Genomic DNA, 18,374 nt, shown 5'->3' on the forward strand with positions numbered 1-18,374 from the left:
GTCCACTAAGTCTATATTTCCAAATCTGTATGTTATGACTATGCTGTAAAAGCTGAAATTTATACTTCTGTGTACACCAAGTTTGTCTTTCCCACTAAAGTTTATCTTACTTATACTGTGAAGGTAACCCGTTCTGGGCTCCTTTGGCAAGACTGGCTAAATAAATAAATAAATAAATAAATAACAATAAGGAATGGGGGGTCGCTTCATTGAAGCGGTTCTCGTGAAGAGTATGCTGTGAATGGAAATATGATGCATTTTTATCTAGTGTTTTGGAACGCATCTTTGAACAGAAAAGTTTTGAGATTGGGTTTGAATTTGTCCAGAGAGTTTTCGTGGCATGGCATTCCAGAGTATGGGAGCCGTAGCAGAAAAGATCATGTTTCTAGTATAGACCATACTCTTCAAAAAATCCCTTATTAAGTCTTAACATCACGATTACCTCATTCCTCCTATCTTCTTCTTAACTCCCTGAGAATACCTGCTCTCTTCACTAATCATGACCACTGATCTCTTCTTGTAACAGACCAACCTTAAATCTTTTGTAATCCGCCTTGAACTGCAAGGTAATGAAGGAATAGAATTCTCTAATGTAATATAATGTATAGTTAAGGTCTTAAATTGGGGGGAGTCAATAAATTCTGATTGGCTGATCTGAAAGGAGGAGTAGGGAATGACAAGTTTGTCGAGGAAAGCAGGAGAACGGGCGAGTTCTATTTTAAAGACCAGCATAAGAATTTTGTATGCGGTGCAGTGTGAAACTGGTAACCAATGTGCTTCTCGGAGGAGGGGAGTGATATGGTCGTATTTTTCAGCTTTATAGATGAGTTTGACAGCAGTGTTTTGGATAAGCTTTCATTCTGAAAATCAGTATAAAGTACATATGCTACAAAATAAATAACCCACATGCTCTGCACAAGCTATTTGTGCGAGGGGCAGGGACCTTTGAAAATGCCATGTACATGTACTGCTTTACTCCTATGGTCTGTGCACACAGAAATGCCTCCTTTTAACCTGGCTATAGATGCGTACTGTGGGAGGTTGCTGTAGCTCAGAGGATAGTTTACTTAGGATTATGACTATTGCTACTTACCCATATAACTGGAACATTGTATTCCATGAAAATACTGCCTGTTTAATTATCAGCCTGCCCAGCACCCTCTTACCATAGCAGCATGGAAGCACAGGGAAGTCTCAAACACATATGCTGTGCTCTCAGAGCAGCACAGAGGCACAGGGAAGTCTTAGGCATATGCTGCATGCTCTCAGAGCAGCAAAGGCACAGGGAGGTCTCGGATACATAGGCTGCACTCTCTTAAGCAGCACAGGGAAGTCTCACATACATTTGTTGCACTCTCTCAGCAGCACAGAGGCACAGGGAAGTCTCAGGTGCATATGTTGCACACTCTCAGAGCAGCAGAGGTACAGGAAGGTCTCAGATACATAGACTGCACTCTCTTAAAGAAGTATAGAAGCACAGGGAAGTCTCACATACATATGTTGCACACTCTCAGAGCAGCAGAGGCACAGGGAGGTCCCACAAACATATGCTGCACTCTCTCAGAGCAGCAGAGGCACAGGGAGGTCTCACATACATATGCTGCATTCTCTCAGAGCAGCACAGGGAAGTCTCAGGTGCATATATTGCATGCTCTCAGAGCAGTAGAGGCGCAGGGAGGTCTCAGATACGTAGACTACACTCTCTTAAAGCAATATAGAAGCTGCACAGAGACACCGAGATGTCTGTCAGGTACTCACTTTTCCAGAGATTTTAGGATGTAGTTATAATTGTTATGTAGGAATACTGCACTCAGAGCCATGTCCTCATACACCTTGGATTTAATCAGGAGGTTGAGCTGTAAGTTTCCAAGCACTTTGCCTTAAGAAAGAAAACATATAACCCAGATGGAACATTACTGTACATTACTCCTGATTAAAATGTGCTCTATTGCCAGAGTGACTGTTGCTGGGAGTCATTTAAACAGAATCACCTACACCAAAGTTTCCCAGAGCCGTTCTATGTTTTCAGAGTATAGATGAATTTACAATATCCTGAAAATATGACTGACTCTGGGTTCTGCAGACAGGATTGGGAAGCCAGGAGACAGCTGGGATTATCCTTGAAAAAAATTCAGGTTCTTTGTATAGTGCCCACTGCTGGGAATAGTTGGCATCTGCACATCCAAGAGTGCTACCAAAACTTGTTATTTTAACACTAAGCTTTGCAGCAATTCCTAAATAGGCAATGACCTATAGCCCTTATAAGTACCATCTGCGTATCTATATTACAGAGATCAGGGCAAGGCATGGGTATGACCTTACTAAAAGTTCATTTACATCAGTCAGAAACCTTTGAGCAGTGTGTAGTAAATGCTGAAAACTGGGGACTCTGCTTCGAAATGGTGATGCAAAATCACACCCCAGCCAGTAGTCACGTTGTACACTCAATATTTTGCTAATTGGTGCAGGATCAAATCTGGAATGCAAACCAGTACTATTATCAGAAAATAAGAGTGCAGCTCACATCTGAATTTATCTGCAATCACCTGGGCCAGCCCAGGGTACCCTAACATATCCCATCACTGGCAACAAACTACAATGCCAACGTCCAACCCCCAGAAGTTAACAATGCCAGCCCTGATCACCTGCTACTGCTTCCCCAAACCATAGGTTGCACAGACTTGCTTTCGGGGCTCAGGAGCAGAGGTTCATTCTATGCCAAAAAGATTCAGCTGGCAACATTACAATGCTCTTGTGAAAATACAAGCTTTGGACAGCTTAAGTGCTTCTGCTCTGTGATGACAATGAAATTGATATTTGTTAACATTTAGGGAAAAAGAAAGGGATTAGGACTTGTATACTGCTTTTTCATAGTTTTACAACCACACTCAAAGTGGTTTAGATACAGTTACTTCAAGCATTTTCCGTGTCTGTCCCGGTGGGCTCACAATCTATCTAATGTACCTGAGGAAGTGGAGGATTAAGTGACTTGCCCAGGGTCAGATGGAGCAGTGCGGGGTTTGAACCCACAATCTCAGGGTGCTGAGGCTGTAGCTCTAACCACTGCGCCACACTCTCCTCAAATACATTATCAGAAGTGAGCCAAGTATAGAACAATGAAGCCATTGTGACATCACTGATGAGGTTGGCTTTTATTGGTGGAATGAGGCATTATGACATCAGGGAAAGAGATTGGGACTTGTATATCACCTTTTTGTACTTTTACAACCACACTCAAAGTGGTTTACATACAGGTACTTCAAGCATTTTCCCTATCTGTCCTGGTGGACTCACAATCTATCTAATGTACCTGGGGCACTGGAGGATTCAGTGACTAGCCCAGGGTCAGAAGGAGCAGCGCGGGGTTTGAACCCACAACCTCAGGGTGTTAGGCGGTAGCTCTAACCACCACATCACAGTCTCCTCCCTCCTCATAAAGCTAAAAACTTCCCTCTTTCACTCCCTGTCTCTAGTGCTCTGTGCTCTGACTTAACCAAACAAAAAGATTTTCAGCAGTTAAATATGAAGCCAGGTTTTGCATTTAGTTAGAAAATTCTGGATGTTCACAATCTGAAGAGCATTTTGCAAATGGCTTACTGAACATGGAGACTTTGTAAAACTCATGCAAAGCTGCAGGCACAGGAGCCAGCTCTGTGCGTGCTGAGCACCCCCAACACTGAGCAATCTGTGGACAGGGAAAGGTAGGTTAGTTATACTGTGTTTGGCATTCCCAATCATTTTGGAATATTGGTGCCTTTGCCTGCAGAAGTATGTGGTTACAGCGGTTAGCATATCTGGGTTTAATAAAGGTTTGGACAAGTTCCTGGAGGAAAAGTCCATAGTCTGCTATTGAGACAGACATGGAAGAAGCCGCTGCTTGCCCTGGATTAGAGGCATAGAATCTTGCTACTATTTAGGATTCTGCTAGGTACTTGTGACCTGGCTTGGCCACTGCTGGCCCATCGGTCTTACCCAGTGTGACTATTGACTTGTTCTTATCTTGTAATACCTACAACAGGAGCAGCTATTTTACAGAGAAACATGTTAAAACAAAGAATGGCATCTTGTGGGGCTCTGCATAGGTAAATGCCAGCACTTCCAAGTGGCAGACTTTGCAACATATATGATTAAGTACTGATTTTATAGAACTGATCGTCAAAATTCAGCCCATAAAGCAGCCGAGCTCCAGACCTCTAGGCGTGGATCTTCTGTCTGCTTAAACCAGGGGTCTCAAAGTCCCTCCTTGAGGGCCGCAATCCAGTCGGGTTTTCAAGATTTCCCCCATGAATATGCATGAGATCTATGTGCATGCACTGCTTTCAATGCATATTCATTGGGGAAATCCTGAAAACCCGACTGGATTGCGGCCCTCAAGGAGGGACTTTGAGACCCCTGGCTTAAACCATTCTGTGGCACTTAACTGGTTTGCGCCATCGAATACTGGCTCTGACTGCCGTGGCACTGCCTAGGCAGTGCTGCAGCAGGCCAGGAGTGGAGCCAGGAAGGGAGCCTACAGTTGCACGGGCAAAGAATATCAGCCAGAATCCACTAGCTTCTGGGTTTCATCTCACCTGGATATGCAATGCCGGACATGGCCTGGCATGGATATCCAGGCTTAATCCTGCCCGCGGTTGTCAGTGGCTTAGAAACTGCTCAACACCGTAGGATGAATATTTTTAGATGTCTCGAAGTGCTGTTAAATGTCAAGGAGGTAAGCACAATTGCCCCCTCATGTTCTCCTCCAAGGCCCTAGTTCAAACGAGTAGTCATAGTAGATGACAGCAGATAAAGACCCGAATGGTCCATCCAGTCTGCCCAACCTGATTCAATTTAAATTTTTTCTTCTTAGCTATTTCTGGGCAAGAATCCAAAGCTCTACCCGGTACTGTGCTTGGGTTCCAACTGCCGAAATCTCTGTTAAGACTTACTCCAGCCTATCTACACCCTCCCAGCCATTGAAGCCCTCTCCTGCCCATCCTCCACCAAACGGCCATACACAGACACAGACCATGCAAGTCTGCCCAGTAACTGGCCTTAGTTCAATATTTAATATTATTTTCTGATTCTAAATCCTCTGTGCTCATCCCACGCTTATAGTAACATGCCAGGAAGCAAGTGCACGTATTTGTTTAAATTGTTTGAAGTGGACATGCATTTCCATTGTAAAACAGGAAATAAACATGTGCGCTCCTAACATCGGCCCAAATCAAGCCCCCTTCACATCTGTGCATGTTCTGCATATATACACATATAAGCTTTTACAATCATTGCTTATAAGGGTATGGCTACACAGAGCCTAGCCCTAAATGATGCCCTTAACCAAACATTCAGAAGCGATTTTTGCTATTTAACTTCGTCACACAGCAGCTCATTGAATATTTAAAACCAACCTCTTTGGTTTACTGGTTAAAAGAAACTTTCTGAACTTTTAAAGCTACTGCACAGAGAAAGGGGATTCCGAAGCCAAGGGTGTGTTCAGTGCACAGCTGGTCTTAATAGGTAATGAAGTGATTCCCCGAACCTGGTCCTGGAGGCACCCCAGCCAGTCAGGTTTTTAGGATATCCACAATGAATATTCATGAGAGAGATTTGCACTAGAGACAAATTTGTCTCCATCCCCACAGGATGCCTTAACCGCACAAGCCTCGAACACATGATTTTGAAGTTTTTGAGGCTTGTGCAGACGAGGACAGAGCTTAGGCATTGGAGGAATGAGGACAGAGCTTAGGTATTGGAGGAATGAGGCATTATGACATCACAATCTGAGCTCTAGAATGTTGCTAGTTATGATTTTAAAGTGTCTGAGGCTTATACAGATGAGGATGGAGCTTAGGCATTGGTGGAATGAGGCATGATGACATCACAATCTGAGCTCTAGAATGTTGCTACTTAGGATTTTGAAGGGTTTGAGGCTTGTGCAGATGAGGACAGAGTTTGCAGGAATGGGACAGGGACAGAAAAAGAACTCGCCGAGACGAGAAAATGAGTTCCCGTGGGGACGCGGAAAATTTGTCACCATGTCATTCTCTAATTTGTACTGCCTGCAAATCTCTCTCAAGAATATTCATTGTGAATAACCTGAAAACCTGACTGGCTGGGGTGCCTCCAGGACCAGGTTTGAGAACCACCGAGGTAGTGATAACCACAGCCTAATTGATATAATTAGATAGTTGATAAAGTGACTAAACACCTCCAGAGCTTATCGTTTAGATTTGCTCTGAAAGGACTTTAGTGGCTGGACATGTTCTGAGAATTAGAACTATGGTTGAACTCAGTCATAGTCAGTCCCTTAAGGTGGAACTTTCATGACAGCTAAGTAGGACTAAAATGTGTGAAAGTGAAAACCAAGGACTTTTTCCAATTCTAACCTAAGGAAAAGGAGCAGGTTGATAAGGAATAATAGGGAAAGATACTTACAGATATAGGTGCTGAGAAGCCGTCGGCTAAATTCAGAACTGTTGCTTATGGCAGAGGAACTCGGCTCTGAAGGAAGGAAAATGTAAACCAATTATAATGAAAGTCAGGAAGAATGCACAGCCACGATCCTGCTCAGTGGGTAATTCACAGACCACAGATGCAGGCCCAGGCTTAGTTAGCAGACACAGCAAGCACCAAGGCCTACTCAATGAACAAATGAGCTGATGCTCTTGGCAGATCCACCTGGTCCAGTAGGCATGCCAGGGACCACTGTGCACATGGTGGACACAGAGGAACTCTGGCATCAGCACATATTCAGACTGAGGCTTGCTTGGTACGTGCACAGACTGACACAGTCACGGCACACAAACCTTGGCTGATCTGACACATGCACAGACTAAGTACTGGACCAAAGCTGGTTCAGTACTCACAGGGACCGAGGCTTGCTCATGCACGCATACATCCAGGCTCACTCAACATATCTGGCACATACATACAGAAAAGTCAACATGTGACACTGTGCTGCAAGAAACTTTACAAAGACATTTCTGACTGTCCCAAAGACTCCCCTTGGTGTTGGACAATACACAAATCAGCACAGTCGGTGTCCTTCGTATTAAGGAGAAGGGTTTAACTGAAAACGTGAAGAAAGTCATACACACCCACCTCCGCACTGAATGCCTTTCTTCCCTGAGTTATTGTGTATATGCTACAAGAATGGAAAATGTGTACACGGTTCCTTCTAGCATCCCCGTCAGATAGAGATGTGTGTGGAGGCATCATGCTGCTTACCTCTGGGATCTATAGGAATATTGTAAGTGTCCCCAAGTACTACACAAAATAAGACAGAGCAGAGAGAAAAGAGAGACAGAAGAGAGAAGAAATTTAAAGTGCAAAAAACCAAAAGAACAGGTTAGAGATTGCCATCCCTTTGAATAAAGAAAGCAGCTATTAATACAGAGCAGAGAACAAACAGCAAGGGAGTTAACTCTTCCGTGACCAAAGGACTGCCACACTACAGCATTATTGCACACACAGCTGCACACTTACTGCTTAAAGTTCTGAGAGGCGTAAATAGGAATTAACCCACAAGGGGAAATAAACTAGAATAGCTTGTGTAAGACCCAGACATGGAATGATGTCCCGGCTGTATTGGGCAGGTAAGCAAAACATAAGCAGGAATAGGAATTATTAATAAGATGGTTTTAATAAAAGAATGTTATCTGTGGGAGAAAGTGGTCCAGTGGATTGATAGACGGACTGTGAGTTTATTTTTCTCCACTGACACTCCTTGTATCCTTGGGAAGGGAACACTGGGATTTACTAAGCTGTGTTAGTTGTTCATGTGGCAATTAAGGTGGGCTAACAACTAATGCAGCTCCCTAGTAGTGCATGCTAATTTCTGAACACAGATTGAGTGGGCAGAGAATGTCCCCTCAACATATATAGTTAAAACAGCATATGATAACAGAGAAAGACCAATGTAGCCACTTGGGTTGTATCTCTTGAACGGAGCAGGTTACTTTCCCTGCGCCCTCGTTACTGAGATTGTATCTGTTGCACAGCGCAGATTACTTTCCCTGCGCCCTCGTTACTGGGGTTGTATCTGTTGCATGATGCAGGTTACTCTCCCTGCGCCCTCGTTACTGGGGTTGTATCTGTTGCACAGCGCAAGTTACTTTCCCTGCACCATTGCTGGGGTTGTGTCTATTGCATGGGGCAGATTACTTTCCCTGCGCCCTCGTTACTGGGGTTGTATCTGTTGCATGATGCAGGTTACTCTCCCTGCGCCCTCGTTACTGGGGTTGTATCTGTTGCACAGCGCAAGTTACTTTCCCTGCACCATTGCTAGGTTTGTGTCTATTGCATGGGGCAGATTACTTTCCCTGCGCCCTCGTTACTGGGGTTGTATCTGTTGCATGACGCAGGTTACTCTCCCTGTGCCCTCTTTACCGGGGTAGTACCTGTTGCACGGCAGTTACTTTCCCTGCACCATTGCTGGGGTTGAATCTGTTGTACGGCGCAGGTTACTTTCTCTGCTCAGGCACAACTCTTTCCGTGTTGCTTTATCATACACCTGGAGGTAGTTGCTGCATGTGAACTGTTAACATAAAGCTACACTTACTGATGTGGCTTGAATTGTGCTGTGTTGTTTGTCACACTATCTACTATGCAATTAATGCACATTAATTTTTTTTCCAAGTCTCCTGACAGGGAAACTGCTGGAAGACCCTCTAGCAGTTGGCATAGGGTTTTTTTTTTTCAGTTACTACATGTTAATTTGGACTTGATTTTGTATAGGATACGGTATTGGCAGCCGCCGATCACGTATCAGTCACACAGTGGCATTTTATTCAGAATCAGGTCTGTACACCCAGACAGACATCTTAAATGTAGGCCAGAATTTTGCCGGCCTACATTTAAGGTGTCTCTCTTCCATCTACAGAGACACGTACCGATGCTTAAGCCCACCCAAGGCCACTTCTGGGCAAAACAATGCCCAAGCCCTGCCTTGGTCATGCTTAAGTGTACCTGTGCATCTCTGTAGATGCACCATGGATGAATTCCTCGACAGCATTTTTTCTAAAAACATGCATCCCGACTGGCCACGGTTCAAGAATCAGCTCCTTACTGTGCAATAACTGCAAAACCTTTTCACAGGTTAGTAACTAGGCTCTTTTATCTCCTATTGATTCAGTAAATTGGATCCTAAGCCGGTGCATAATATGTGTTAATGCAAGTTTTATCGTTAGTAAATAAGCCCCATTCAGCATGACTGGCTTACATTAAACAATGTGTGCTAAATTATATTAATAGGCATTAGTAAAGTAGTCTTCAGACTGAAAGCTCTCTGGGAAGGGAGCTATTTATTTGGGAAATAATTTTGTAAAGCGGCTTCAGCTAAAAGTAAAAAGTCAGCCTAGAAATACAAAAATCTTTCACTGAACTTTGCAAAATGTTCTGTAAATGCACATACGGGTTCTCTGCCATGGGACCCACTTTCTCTTCTGGCTTGGAAGTTGTACATTGAACTCCTTAGCCAGATCCTGTGTTATCACTGGCATTTGATAAAAATTAATGTTTTAATAACACAGATAGCACACACAATTAATTTATAAGGTAGGGTGGGAGAAGTGAGCATATATGATTAAAAAATGGAGCGCAGGATGCTGACCTGGAATGGTATTTAATCATAGGAGGTCCTATGATCCGCGTTCTTAAATCTTATAATATGCTCATCTCCCTTAGTAATATTTGGTGTTTAATGAGATTCTTATAGAAAAATCAAAGTGAAGTAAGATAAAAACATTTTGGATAATAAGATGAAGTTATGAAACCAGAAATTGTTTTGGCCAATTATCAATTTTTTGGAACAATGAAAATATGATAGTCTTTATAATAATCCTCTCGTCTTTAGTAATCTTTTGATATGGATAGGATGTTAATCTGAGAGCCTACATCTGATTTTTTTCATCACTAGCATTTGGCAGCATGATAGTACAAACACTGGATTCTGACATCACTAGGAAATTTGGAGAAGAGTGGGCAGGAATCACAAAAGAAAGAGAATTCTTTTTAAGGAACCAAAGAAATTCTATGATCAATAAGCATACGTAGGCTGTCTGAAAACGCCTTTCTCCAATGGGGACAGAGAAAATACCTACGGCACTTGGATGCAATAGGTACTTTGACTGAACCACAGAAAGATGGTGCATCAAGAATCGAACATAACTTTTATCTGCACCGAGAGGAGGTGTTAGTAGGCACACACTGAAATCTGGGGAGGAAATGGTAGAGGGCATTTTTGAATCTAATTATGAACATTTTCAGCAAAATTGTACCCACATCCCTCCTCCCTTGCTCCCCCTTGCCCCTTGCTCCACCTCCCTTTCTCTCTCTACGTCTTCTCACCTGTCAATTCTTTGAATGTCTATAATTTTATTGCCCTGTAACTTTATTGTGAATGTCAACTGTAACCCGTTCTGAGCTCCTGGAAAAATGGGATAGAAATCTAAATAATAAACATAACTGCAGGTGCAAGTGACCACACTATCTGGTGCCAAGTTCACTCTTTAAAAGCACCTGCAGATTTGATCAATGTGCAGACTGCCTTCTAATCCTGCAATACCTACTTTTAAGGGTTTGGCTGAATCTACTGGTGTATGATGTCACCCACCCACAAACCACACTACAAGTCTGGACGCGTTTACGTAGCTGTGGCTCTGAGATAGCATTCTTTGGTCATTGAGGAGTTAACTTTGCAACAGCACCTAGCCAAGATCACAAAGAAGCAGGCAAAGAAGACAGATGGAAGAACTTAGAAGGAAATGGAGGACCCAAAAAGATGCTTTGCGCTGAAAAGAAATATGCGGTGGATATGGTGCATCTAGCAATGAAAGAGATCGGAATGGACGAGGTGTGGCGGGTGACATGTGGGTTATGCTGTCTTGTGACCCGTGGCAGTTCAACCTCAGTAACAGGAGCCCAACAAAAGCAGTTAACATTCCTCTCCCATTCCTTCAGTACAATGTCTGATCTTGCATGTCTTCCGGCTGTGAATACCCGGTGACAGTTCTTTAGGTGGTTCAATCCAGCCATTTTTGAATTCTGTTGTTAACCAATCAACGTGGACCAGTGGGAGAGAAAAATGTGGCTTCCTGTTAAGAAAGCTGAAGTGCCCATGTTATAAAAGAGGATTGCAATGGACTGGCATCATGGCAAAGGCATACGAAAAAGGAAAGCGGGCGCAATGCATATACCTTGCGATGCCAGCATGGCACCAGCAGTCTCCTGGAAATCCAGCAGCTGCTGCAGGAAGAGAATTGCCTGAAAATGGAGAAAGAATAAAAGACGCAGATTTAAGTCACAGTGCACACCCTCCTTCACAGTGAGCAAGGAGCACTTTTGTCAACTGCCCGTCCCTTGGCGGCGAAGGCTGCTCTTCACAGGACGCAGATATAGATCCCAAATATATGTTTAAGTTAAACCATAGAATATGAGATCTAAACCTTATGCTATCCTTATACCAGGGGTTGAGTTTGGGTGAAATAGTGGTATAAAGACCTCTGAATATTTTTATTCACTTTTTTTTTTTGGTACTAGTGATTTTTTTTCATTTAAAACTTTCAAAACACTAAAACAACCCCCACCTCCCCCACCCCACTGAAGCACGTTCCTGACACCTGCTTACGTACATTACTGGTGAGCTCATGTACTGTCCCATCCTTTGGCATGTTGTATTCTTTGTCTGGATCATTCTAAAAGGGAAGGGGAAAAAGAGAAAATTATGTCAAGACAAAGCAAAAAAGTTATATCTGGTATTTCATTAGGATCAAAAATTCTACAATTTGCTTGTTTCCTTGTGTGTATCTTGCACCATCTACTGGCAGCCATATGAAGTGACACCTCAGGCCGACTCCAGGCAACCTCAAAGGCCTGTTCTAATCTGAAACCTATTTTATGAAGTAGGTGCCTGCCACTTATGCTAGTATTTTATAAAGACAAGTAGGCTTTCCCTTATAAAATTACCCTAAAAAAAATGTAGACAAGACTTTAATGCAATGAAGACATTAAAGAACCAATCCCAAGAGAAATTCTATTCTCCTCTTTATTCTTTCAACTGGTGGCATTTTAGGTGCTTCCTCATATTGTGGGAAGATTAGGATGGTGCCCCTGCCACATCCCCTGCCCCACAATCCATCACCAAATGCAAATTTTTCTCATGTTGTTGTTTAGCAACCAGAACAGGTCTCAGCTGCCCAGTCATGATCAATTAGGGACTCATATTCAGCTGACGACAATCAGCGTTTATCTGACTGCTGCCAGTGTTAAACCCGGAAATTCAATGCCAGGCGGACACCATATTGAATTTCCATAGCCAGATAACTGTGATATTTAGGAGTGAAGGAGTAGCCTAGTGGTTAATACAGCATGCTTTGATCCTATGGAACTGGGTTCAATTCCCACTTCAACACCTTGTGACCCTGGGCAAGTCATTTCAAGTTTTATTGTAGCTTGAAAAATCAATAAAGATTTATAAAATTTGATATACATGCATTGTCATTATTTCAAAGTGTATTACAAATCTAAAAACAGGGGAGTAGCAATATACATGTGATAAAATTTGCAGACGATATGAAGTTATTCAGAGTAGTGAAGACGCAGGAGGATTGCAAAGACCTGCAAAGTGACATAAACACGCTTGAGAAATGAGCCGTGACATGGCAAATGAGGTTTAACATGAATAAGTGTAAGGTGATGCATGTTGGTAACAAAAATCTTATACATGACTATAGGATGTCCGGTGCGGTACTTGGAGAGACCCGCCAGGAAAAAGACTTGGGAGTACTGGTCGATGAAGCCGTCTGCACAATGCGAGGCAGCAGCGAAAAGGGCAAACAGAATGCTAGGAATGATTAAAAAGGGGATCACAAACAGATCGGAGAAGGTTATCATGCCGCTGTACCGGGCCATGGTACGCCCTCACCTGGAATACTGTATCCAGCACTGGTCGCCGTACATGAAGAAGGACACGGTACTACTCGAAAGGGTCCAGAGAAGAGCGACTAAAATGGTTAAGGGGCTGGAGGAGTTGCCATACAACAAGAGATTAGAGAAACTGAGCCTCTTCTCCCTCGAACAGAGGAGATTGAGAGGGGACATGATCGAAACATTCAAGGTACTGAAGGGGATAGACTTAGTAGATAAGGACAGGTTGTTCACCCTCTCCAAGGTAAGGAGAACGAGAGAGCACTCTCTAAAATTGAAAGGGGATAGATTCCATACAAACATATGGAAGTTCTTCTTCACCCAGAGAGTGGTAGAAAGCTGGAACGCTCTTCCAGAGGCTGTTATAGGGGAAAACACCCTCCAGAGATTCAAGACAAAGTTAGACAAGTTCCTGCTGAACTGGAATGTACGCAAGTAGGGCTAGTCTCAGTTAGGGTGCTGGTCTTTGAGTGGACTGCTGGGCACGATGGACCACTGGTCTGACCCAGCAGCGGCAATTCTTATGTCCTTATGACATAATTGATACACAAGGAGGAGGGGAGGAACTACTAATGTTATAGAAAAGAAAGAGAAAAACAAATAAGGGAAGCATGACAGGGCGAGTAAAAAGTTGAAGAGCATCTAAGGAGGGGCTTAATCATTGAGACTGAAAAAAAAAAATAATATGAACGGAATAGTGCTCATATTTAACAAAATTAAGTCTCAAAGGCATCCCTATACAAAAAGCTCTTTAGGGAGCCTTTGAATCTATCCAATGCTATTTCGCTATGAAGGTATCCCAGTAGGGCGTTCCAGAGCTGGGAACCTGTCAGAAACAATTGCTGTCCGCCTTGGGCCAATAATTTTCAGAGAGGGGACGGTAAGCAGATTCTGTTCTGTTGATCTTAGAGCTCCTTTTACAAAGCCGCACTAGCGGTTTTAGCGCATGCTATAGTGCGCGCTAGCCGAAAATCTACCACCTGCTCAAAAGGAGGCGGTAGCGGCTAGCGCGCGTTAAGGCCCTAGCACGGCTTTGTAAAAGGAGCCCTTAGTGTTCTTGGTAAGGTGTAAGGTATGAGAAGGCGATCAAGGAATATCGGAAAGTTCGTAAGTCGGATTTTGAAGATCAGTAGTGCTATTTTGCAGGTAATTCTGTAAGATATTGGAAGCCAATGACCGTTTTCCATCATCCCAGGGGCAGAAACTTAGATTGTGAGCCCACCAGGGACAGAGAAAGTACCTGCATATAATAAATATAGTGCTGCATATGCCTAGTAGCACTACAGAAATGATTAGTAGTAGCATTCAGCCCTTACCCAGCTATAAGTTACTACATAAAGATAAGACTGAATAAAATCAGTCCAATTTATGCAGATAACCTACTGCCACTCCCAGAATGCCGCCAAAATAGCCGGTTTGAAGTAGCTTCTCTATACCTACTGTAGTTCCTTTCTTACTAAGATTCTTTTGTTGAAAGCTGCTATGAAGACAAGTGCCCTTAGGGCTAAATCTAATCTAATATTTCTGAGTCACGCTGTGCCTAAACAGGTTCAAGGCAACTTGCAATATAGGAATTACAGAATCAATGGCGTTGCGAAGGTAGATGCCCCCTCCTCTCCCCCAACCACTCCTTCCCACCCTCCCCCACTCCACACTCGCGCTCTCCCTTCCCTCCATGTACCTCTGTAAATCTTTGCCAGCGCGAGTGGCTTCTCCAGGATGCCATTTGCTGATGCGTTGGGTTTCCTCTGATGTCACTTTCTGGCCCTGCGACCCAGAAGTGATTCAGAGGGAAACCAAGCCAGCGTGAGCAACAGGCAGGAGAAGCTGCTCGTGCTGGCAAAGATCTACAGAGGTATGGGATGGAGGGAGGGATAGCATGAGCATGGCGTGGCGTGGCGAAGAGGTACCAGTGCACCCCACACACACCTCTTACTATGCACTACATAACAGTCTGAGAAAGGTAGAGTTATGAATGGAGAAACAGGGAGGAGAGAATGGAGGCTCTAGGACTATACTGGCATAGCATTTGAGTACAGTACACTGTCAACGGTGTGTATGCTTTTCAAAGAAGAGAGTTTTTGATTTTTTTTCGGAATCTATAATAGAATGTTTCCATCCTGAAGTCAGTCGGGAGATTGTTCCAAGTCTTGGTGCCAAGATATGTGAAGAGCAAGTTGAATGTGCATTTGTATTTAACCCCTTTGGGAGATGGGAGGAGCAGTTGAAGTGATTTCAGTTTTCTGGTTGACGTTGACCAGGAATTGGCAAACAAGTTTACATCGAATAAAACATTTTTTTTTTTTAATTCATCTCCAAGAGTTTATGGCTCTTGCAAACTGAGGTTCCTTTCTTTTTCCATCCATTCTATCTTTCCATTATACAAGTAGTTTGTTTGGGGTTTTTTTTTTGGGGGGGGGGGTTACATTATGGGGGACCCAATTTTTTTTCCTTATTTTCCTTGCAATTCTTATTGTAATTTACCATATTGTTTCCCCCTTTAAATGTAATAGTTTATCCTGTATTGTTTTATTCCTTTATTTTATACTTATTGTAAACTGCTTAGATTTTAACATTTTTGTTTTATATTTGCAGTATATTAAATAAATTGAACTTGAACTTTTGGGGTCAATCAAGGCATCCAAAAACTAATCAAAATAACTGAAGCCAAATGTACAGGAAACAAATGTTTGCACGAGATTTTTAAGATTGGGATGTAGTTTCAATACATAGTCCATCCACAGGGGTGGTTTCCCTCATTTCCTCATGCTCTATCTAGAAAGGATGTTTAGAAGCATATGGGCACGTGGTTTATAGCTGCCAACAGTCCAGAATTTTAAACTATCCATAAAGCAATGTTACTTACCGTAACAGTTGTTATCCAGGGACAGCAGGCAGCTATTCTCACTAGTGGGTGATGTCATCCGACAGAGCCCCGATACGGACATCTTGAAAGCATGTCTTGCTTGAAGAAACTTAGAAGTTTCGAGATGCCCGCACCGCGCATGCGCCAGTGCCTTCCCGCCCGATGTACCGGGCGTGTCTCCTCAGTTCAGGTAGCCAGCCTGAGAAGCCAACCCAGGGGAGGTGGGTGGGACGTGAGAATAGCTGCCTGCTGTCCCTGGATAACAACTGTTACGGTAAGTAACATTGCTTTATCCCAGGACAAGCAGGCAGGTATTCTCACTAGTGGGTGACCTCCAAGCTAACCCCAATGGGATGGTGGGAGAGTTGGCAACTTAAGAGAACAAATTTTGTAATACAGTTTGGCCAAACTGTCCATCCCGTCTGGAGAAAGTATCCAGACAATAATGAGAGGTGAATGTATGAACCGAGGACCAAGTGGCAGCCTTACAAATCTCCTCAATCGGTGTCGATCTGAGGAAGGCTACAGAGGCTGCCATTGCTCTGACCTTGTGGGCTGTGACCTTACAGGGAAGGGATAATCCAGCCTGGGCATAGCAGGAAGAGATACAAGCCGCCATCCAGTTAGAGATGGTGCGCTTCGATACAGGTCGTCCCAACTTGTTTGGATCAAAGGAGACGAAAAGTTGAGGTGCAGTTCTGTGTGGCTTTGTGCGATCCAAGTAGAAAGCCAGAGCACGTTTACAGTCCAGAGTGTGCAAAGCAGATTCCCCAGGATGAGAATGAGGCTTTGGAAAAAACACTGGAAGCACGATGGATTGATTGATGTGACATTCAGAGACCACTTTAGGTAAGAATTTTGGATGAGTACGGAGAACCACCTTGTCATGATGGAATACAGTGAAGGGTGGATCTGCCACTAGGGCCTGAAGCTCACTGACTCGGCGAGCTGACGTGAGGGCCACCAGGAAAACCACCTTCCAGGTGAGATACTTAAGAGGAGCCGTTTTGAGAGGTTCAAACGGAGGCTTCATAAGATGAGACAGGACAACATTGAGATCCCAAACCACAGGAGGAGGTTTGATAGGAGGATTGACATGAAAAAGTCCTTTCATAAATTTGGAAACCACAGGATGAGCAGACAAAGGTTTCCCCTGTAGAGGCTGATGGAAAGCCGCAATAGCACTCAGGTGGACTCGTATAGAGGTAGACTTGAGACCAGACTGGGATAGGTGTAGAAGATAGTCCAATACAGACGATAGAGAAGCTTTCTGAGGTTCTGTAGCATTGGAAATACACCAGGTCGAGAATCTCGTCCATTTTTGGGAATAGCATTGTCGAGTAGCAGGCTTCCTGGAAGCCTCCAAGACCTCCCTCACAGCTTGAGAGAACTGGTGAGGGGTTATGTTGAAAGGAACCAAGCTGTCAGGTGGAGAGACTGCAGGTTGGGATGAAGTAGTGAACCTTGATGTTGAGTAAGCAGTGAAGGAAACACTGGAAGAAGTATTGGCTCCCTGCTGCTGAGTTGAAGTAGAAGGGAGAACCAAGGTTGTCTGGGCCACCGAGGAGCAATCAGAATCATGGTGGCATGGTCTGATCTTAACTTGACCAGAGTCTTCTGAATGAGAGGAAAGGGAGGAAACGCATAAAGGAAGCGATTCCCCCACTCCAGTAGAAAGGCGTCTGCCTCGAGGCGGAGAGGAGTGTAGATCCTGGAGCAAAACTGAGGCAGTTTGAAGTTGTGGGGCGCTGCAAAGAGGTCTATCTGAGGCGTTCCCCACTGAGCGAAGATCTGATGAAGGGGTTTGGAATGGAGCGTCCATTCGTGAGGTTGGAGAAGACGACTCAATTTGTCTGCCAAGACGTTGTCCTTCCCCTGAATGTAGACAGCTCTGAGGAAGGTGTTGTGGCGAACCGCCCCATCCCAGACTCGAAGAGCTTCCTGACAAAGAGGGGCCGAGCCCGTTCCCCCCTGTTTGTTGACATAATACATGGCGATCTGATTGTCTGTGCGAATAAGGACCACCATGTCGTGAAGCAGATGCTGAAAGGCTTGGAGAGCATTGAAGATGGCTCTGAGCTCCAGAAGATTGATTTGATGGAGTCGTTCCGCACTGGTCCAGAACCCCTGAGTGCGAAGACCATCCAGATGGGCCCCCCATGCATAGTTCGATGAATCGGTCGTGAGAACCTTCTGGTGGGGAGGAGAGTGAAACAGCAAACCTCTGGATAGATTCGAAGAGGTCATCCACCAGAGAAGAGACTGCCGTAGAGCAGGAGTGACGACAATGTGACCGGACAACGGGTCGGACACCTGAGTCCACTGAGATGCCAGGGTCCATTGAGGAATCCTGAGATGTAGTCTGGCAAAAGGCGTCACATGAACTGTAGATGCCATGTGGCCCAAGAGGACCATCATGTGTCTCGCCGAGATGGACTGGCGAGAAGACACCGACTGGCAGAGTAGAAGGAGAGCATCCATGCGTTGAGGAGGAAGGAATGCTCGAAGTTGAATGGTATCCAGAACAGCCCCGATAAAGGGGAGACACTGGGTGGGCTGAAGATGTGATTTGGGGAAGTTGATCTCGAAGCCCAGACTCTGC

The 18,374-nt window shown here is 44.2% G+C and overlaps 1 protein-coding gene across 4 annotated transcripts in view; it reads right to left on the bottom strand.

Moving 5' to 3' along the window:
- The window catches only part of EXOC7 (exocyst complex component 7), an 80,664-nt gene that overhangs the window by 15,039 nt on the left and 47,251 nt on the right, over positions 1 to 18,374 (bottom strand). For all 4 annotated transcript variants that reach the window (XM_033961113.1, XM_033961112.1, XM_033961111.1 and 1 more), the window contains 4 exons: positions 11,613 to 11,675; positions 11,178 to 11,244; positions 6,418 to 6,483; positions 1,759 to 1,879 (listed from right to left, as the gene is read on the bottom strand). In XM_033961113.1, coding sequence (XP_033817004.1) covers positions 1,759 to 1,879; positions 6,418 to 6,483; positions 11,178 to 11,244; positions 11,613 to 11,675 — 317 coding nt within the window. The remainder of the gene's footprint in view (positions 1 to 1,758; positions 1,880 to 6,417; positions 6,484 to 11,177; positions 11,245 to 11,612; positions 11,676 to 18,374) is intronic.

Source organism: Geotrypetes seraphini, chromosome 10 (assembly GCF_902459505.1).
Source record: "Geotrypetes seraphini chromosome 10, aGeoSer1.1, whole genome shotgun sequence".
Lineage (NCBI taxonomy): Eukaryota > Metazoa > Chordata > Amphibia > Gymnophiona > Dermophiidae > Geotrypetes > Geotrypetes seraphini.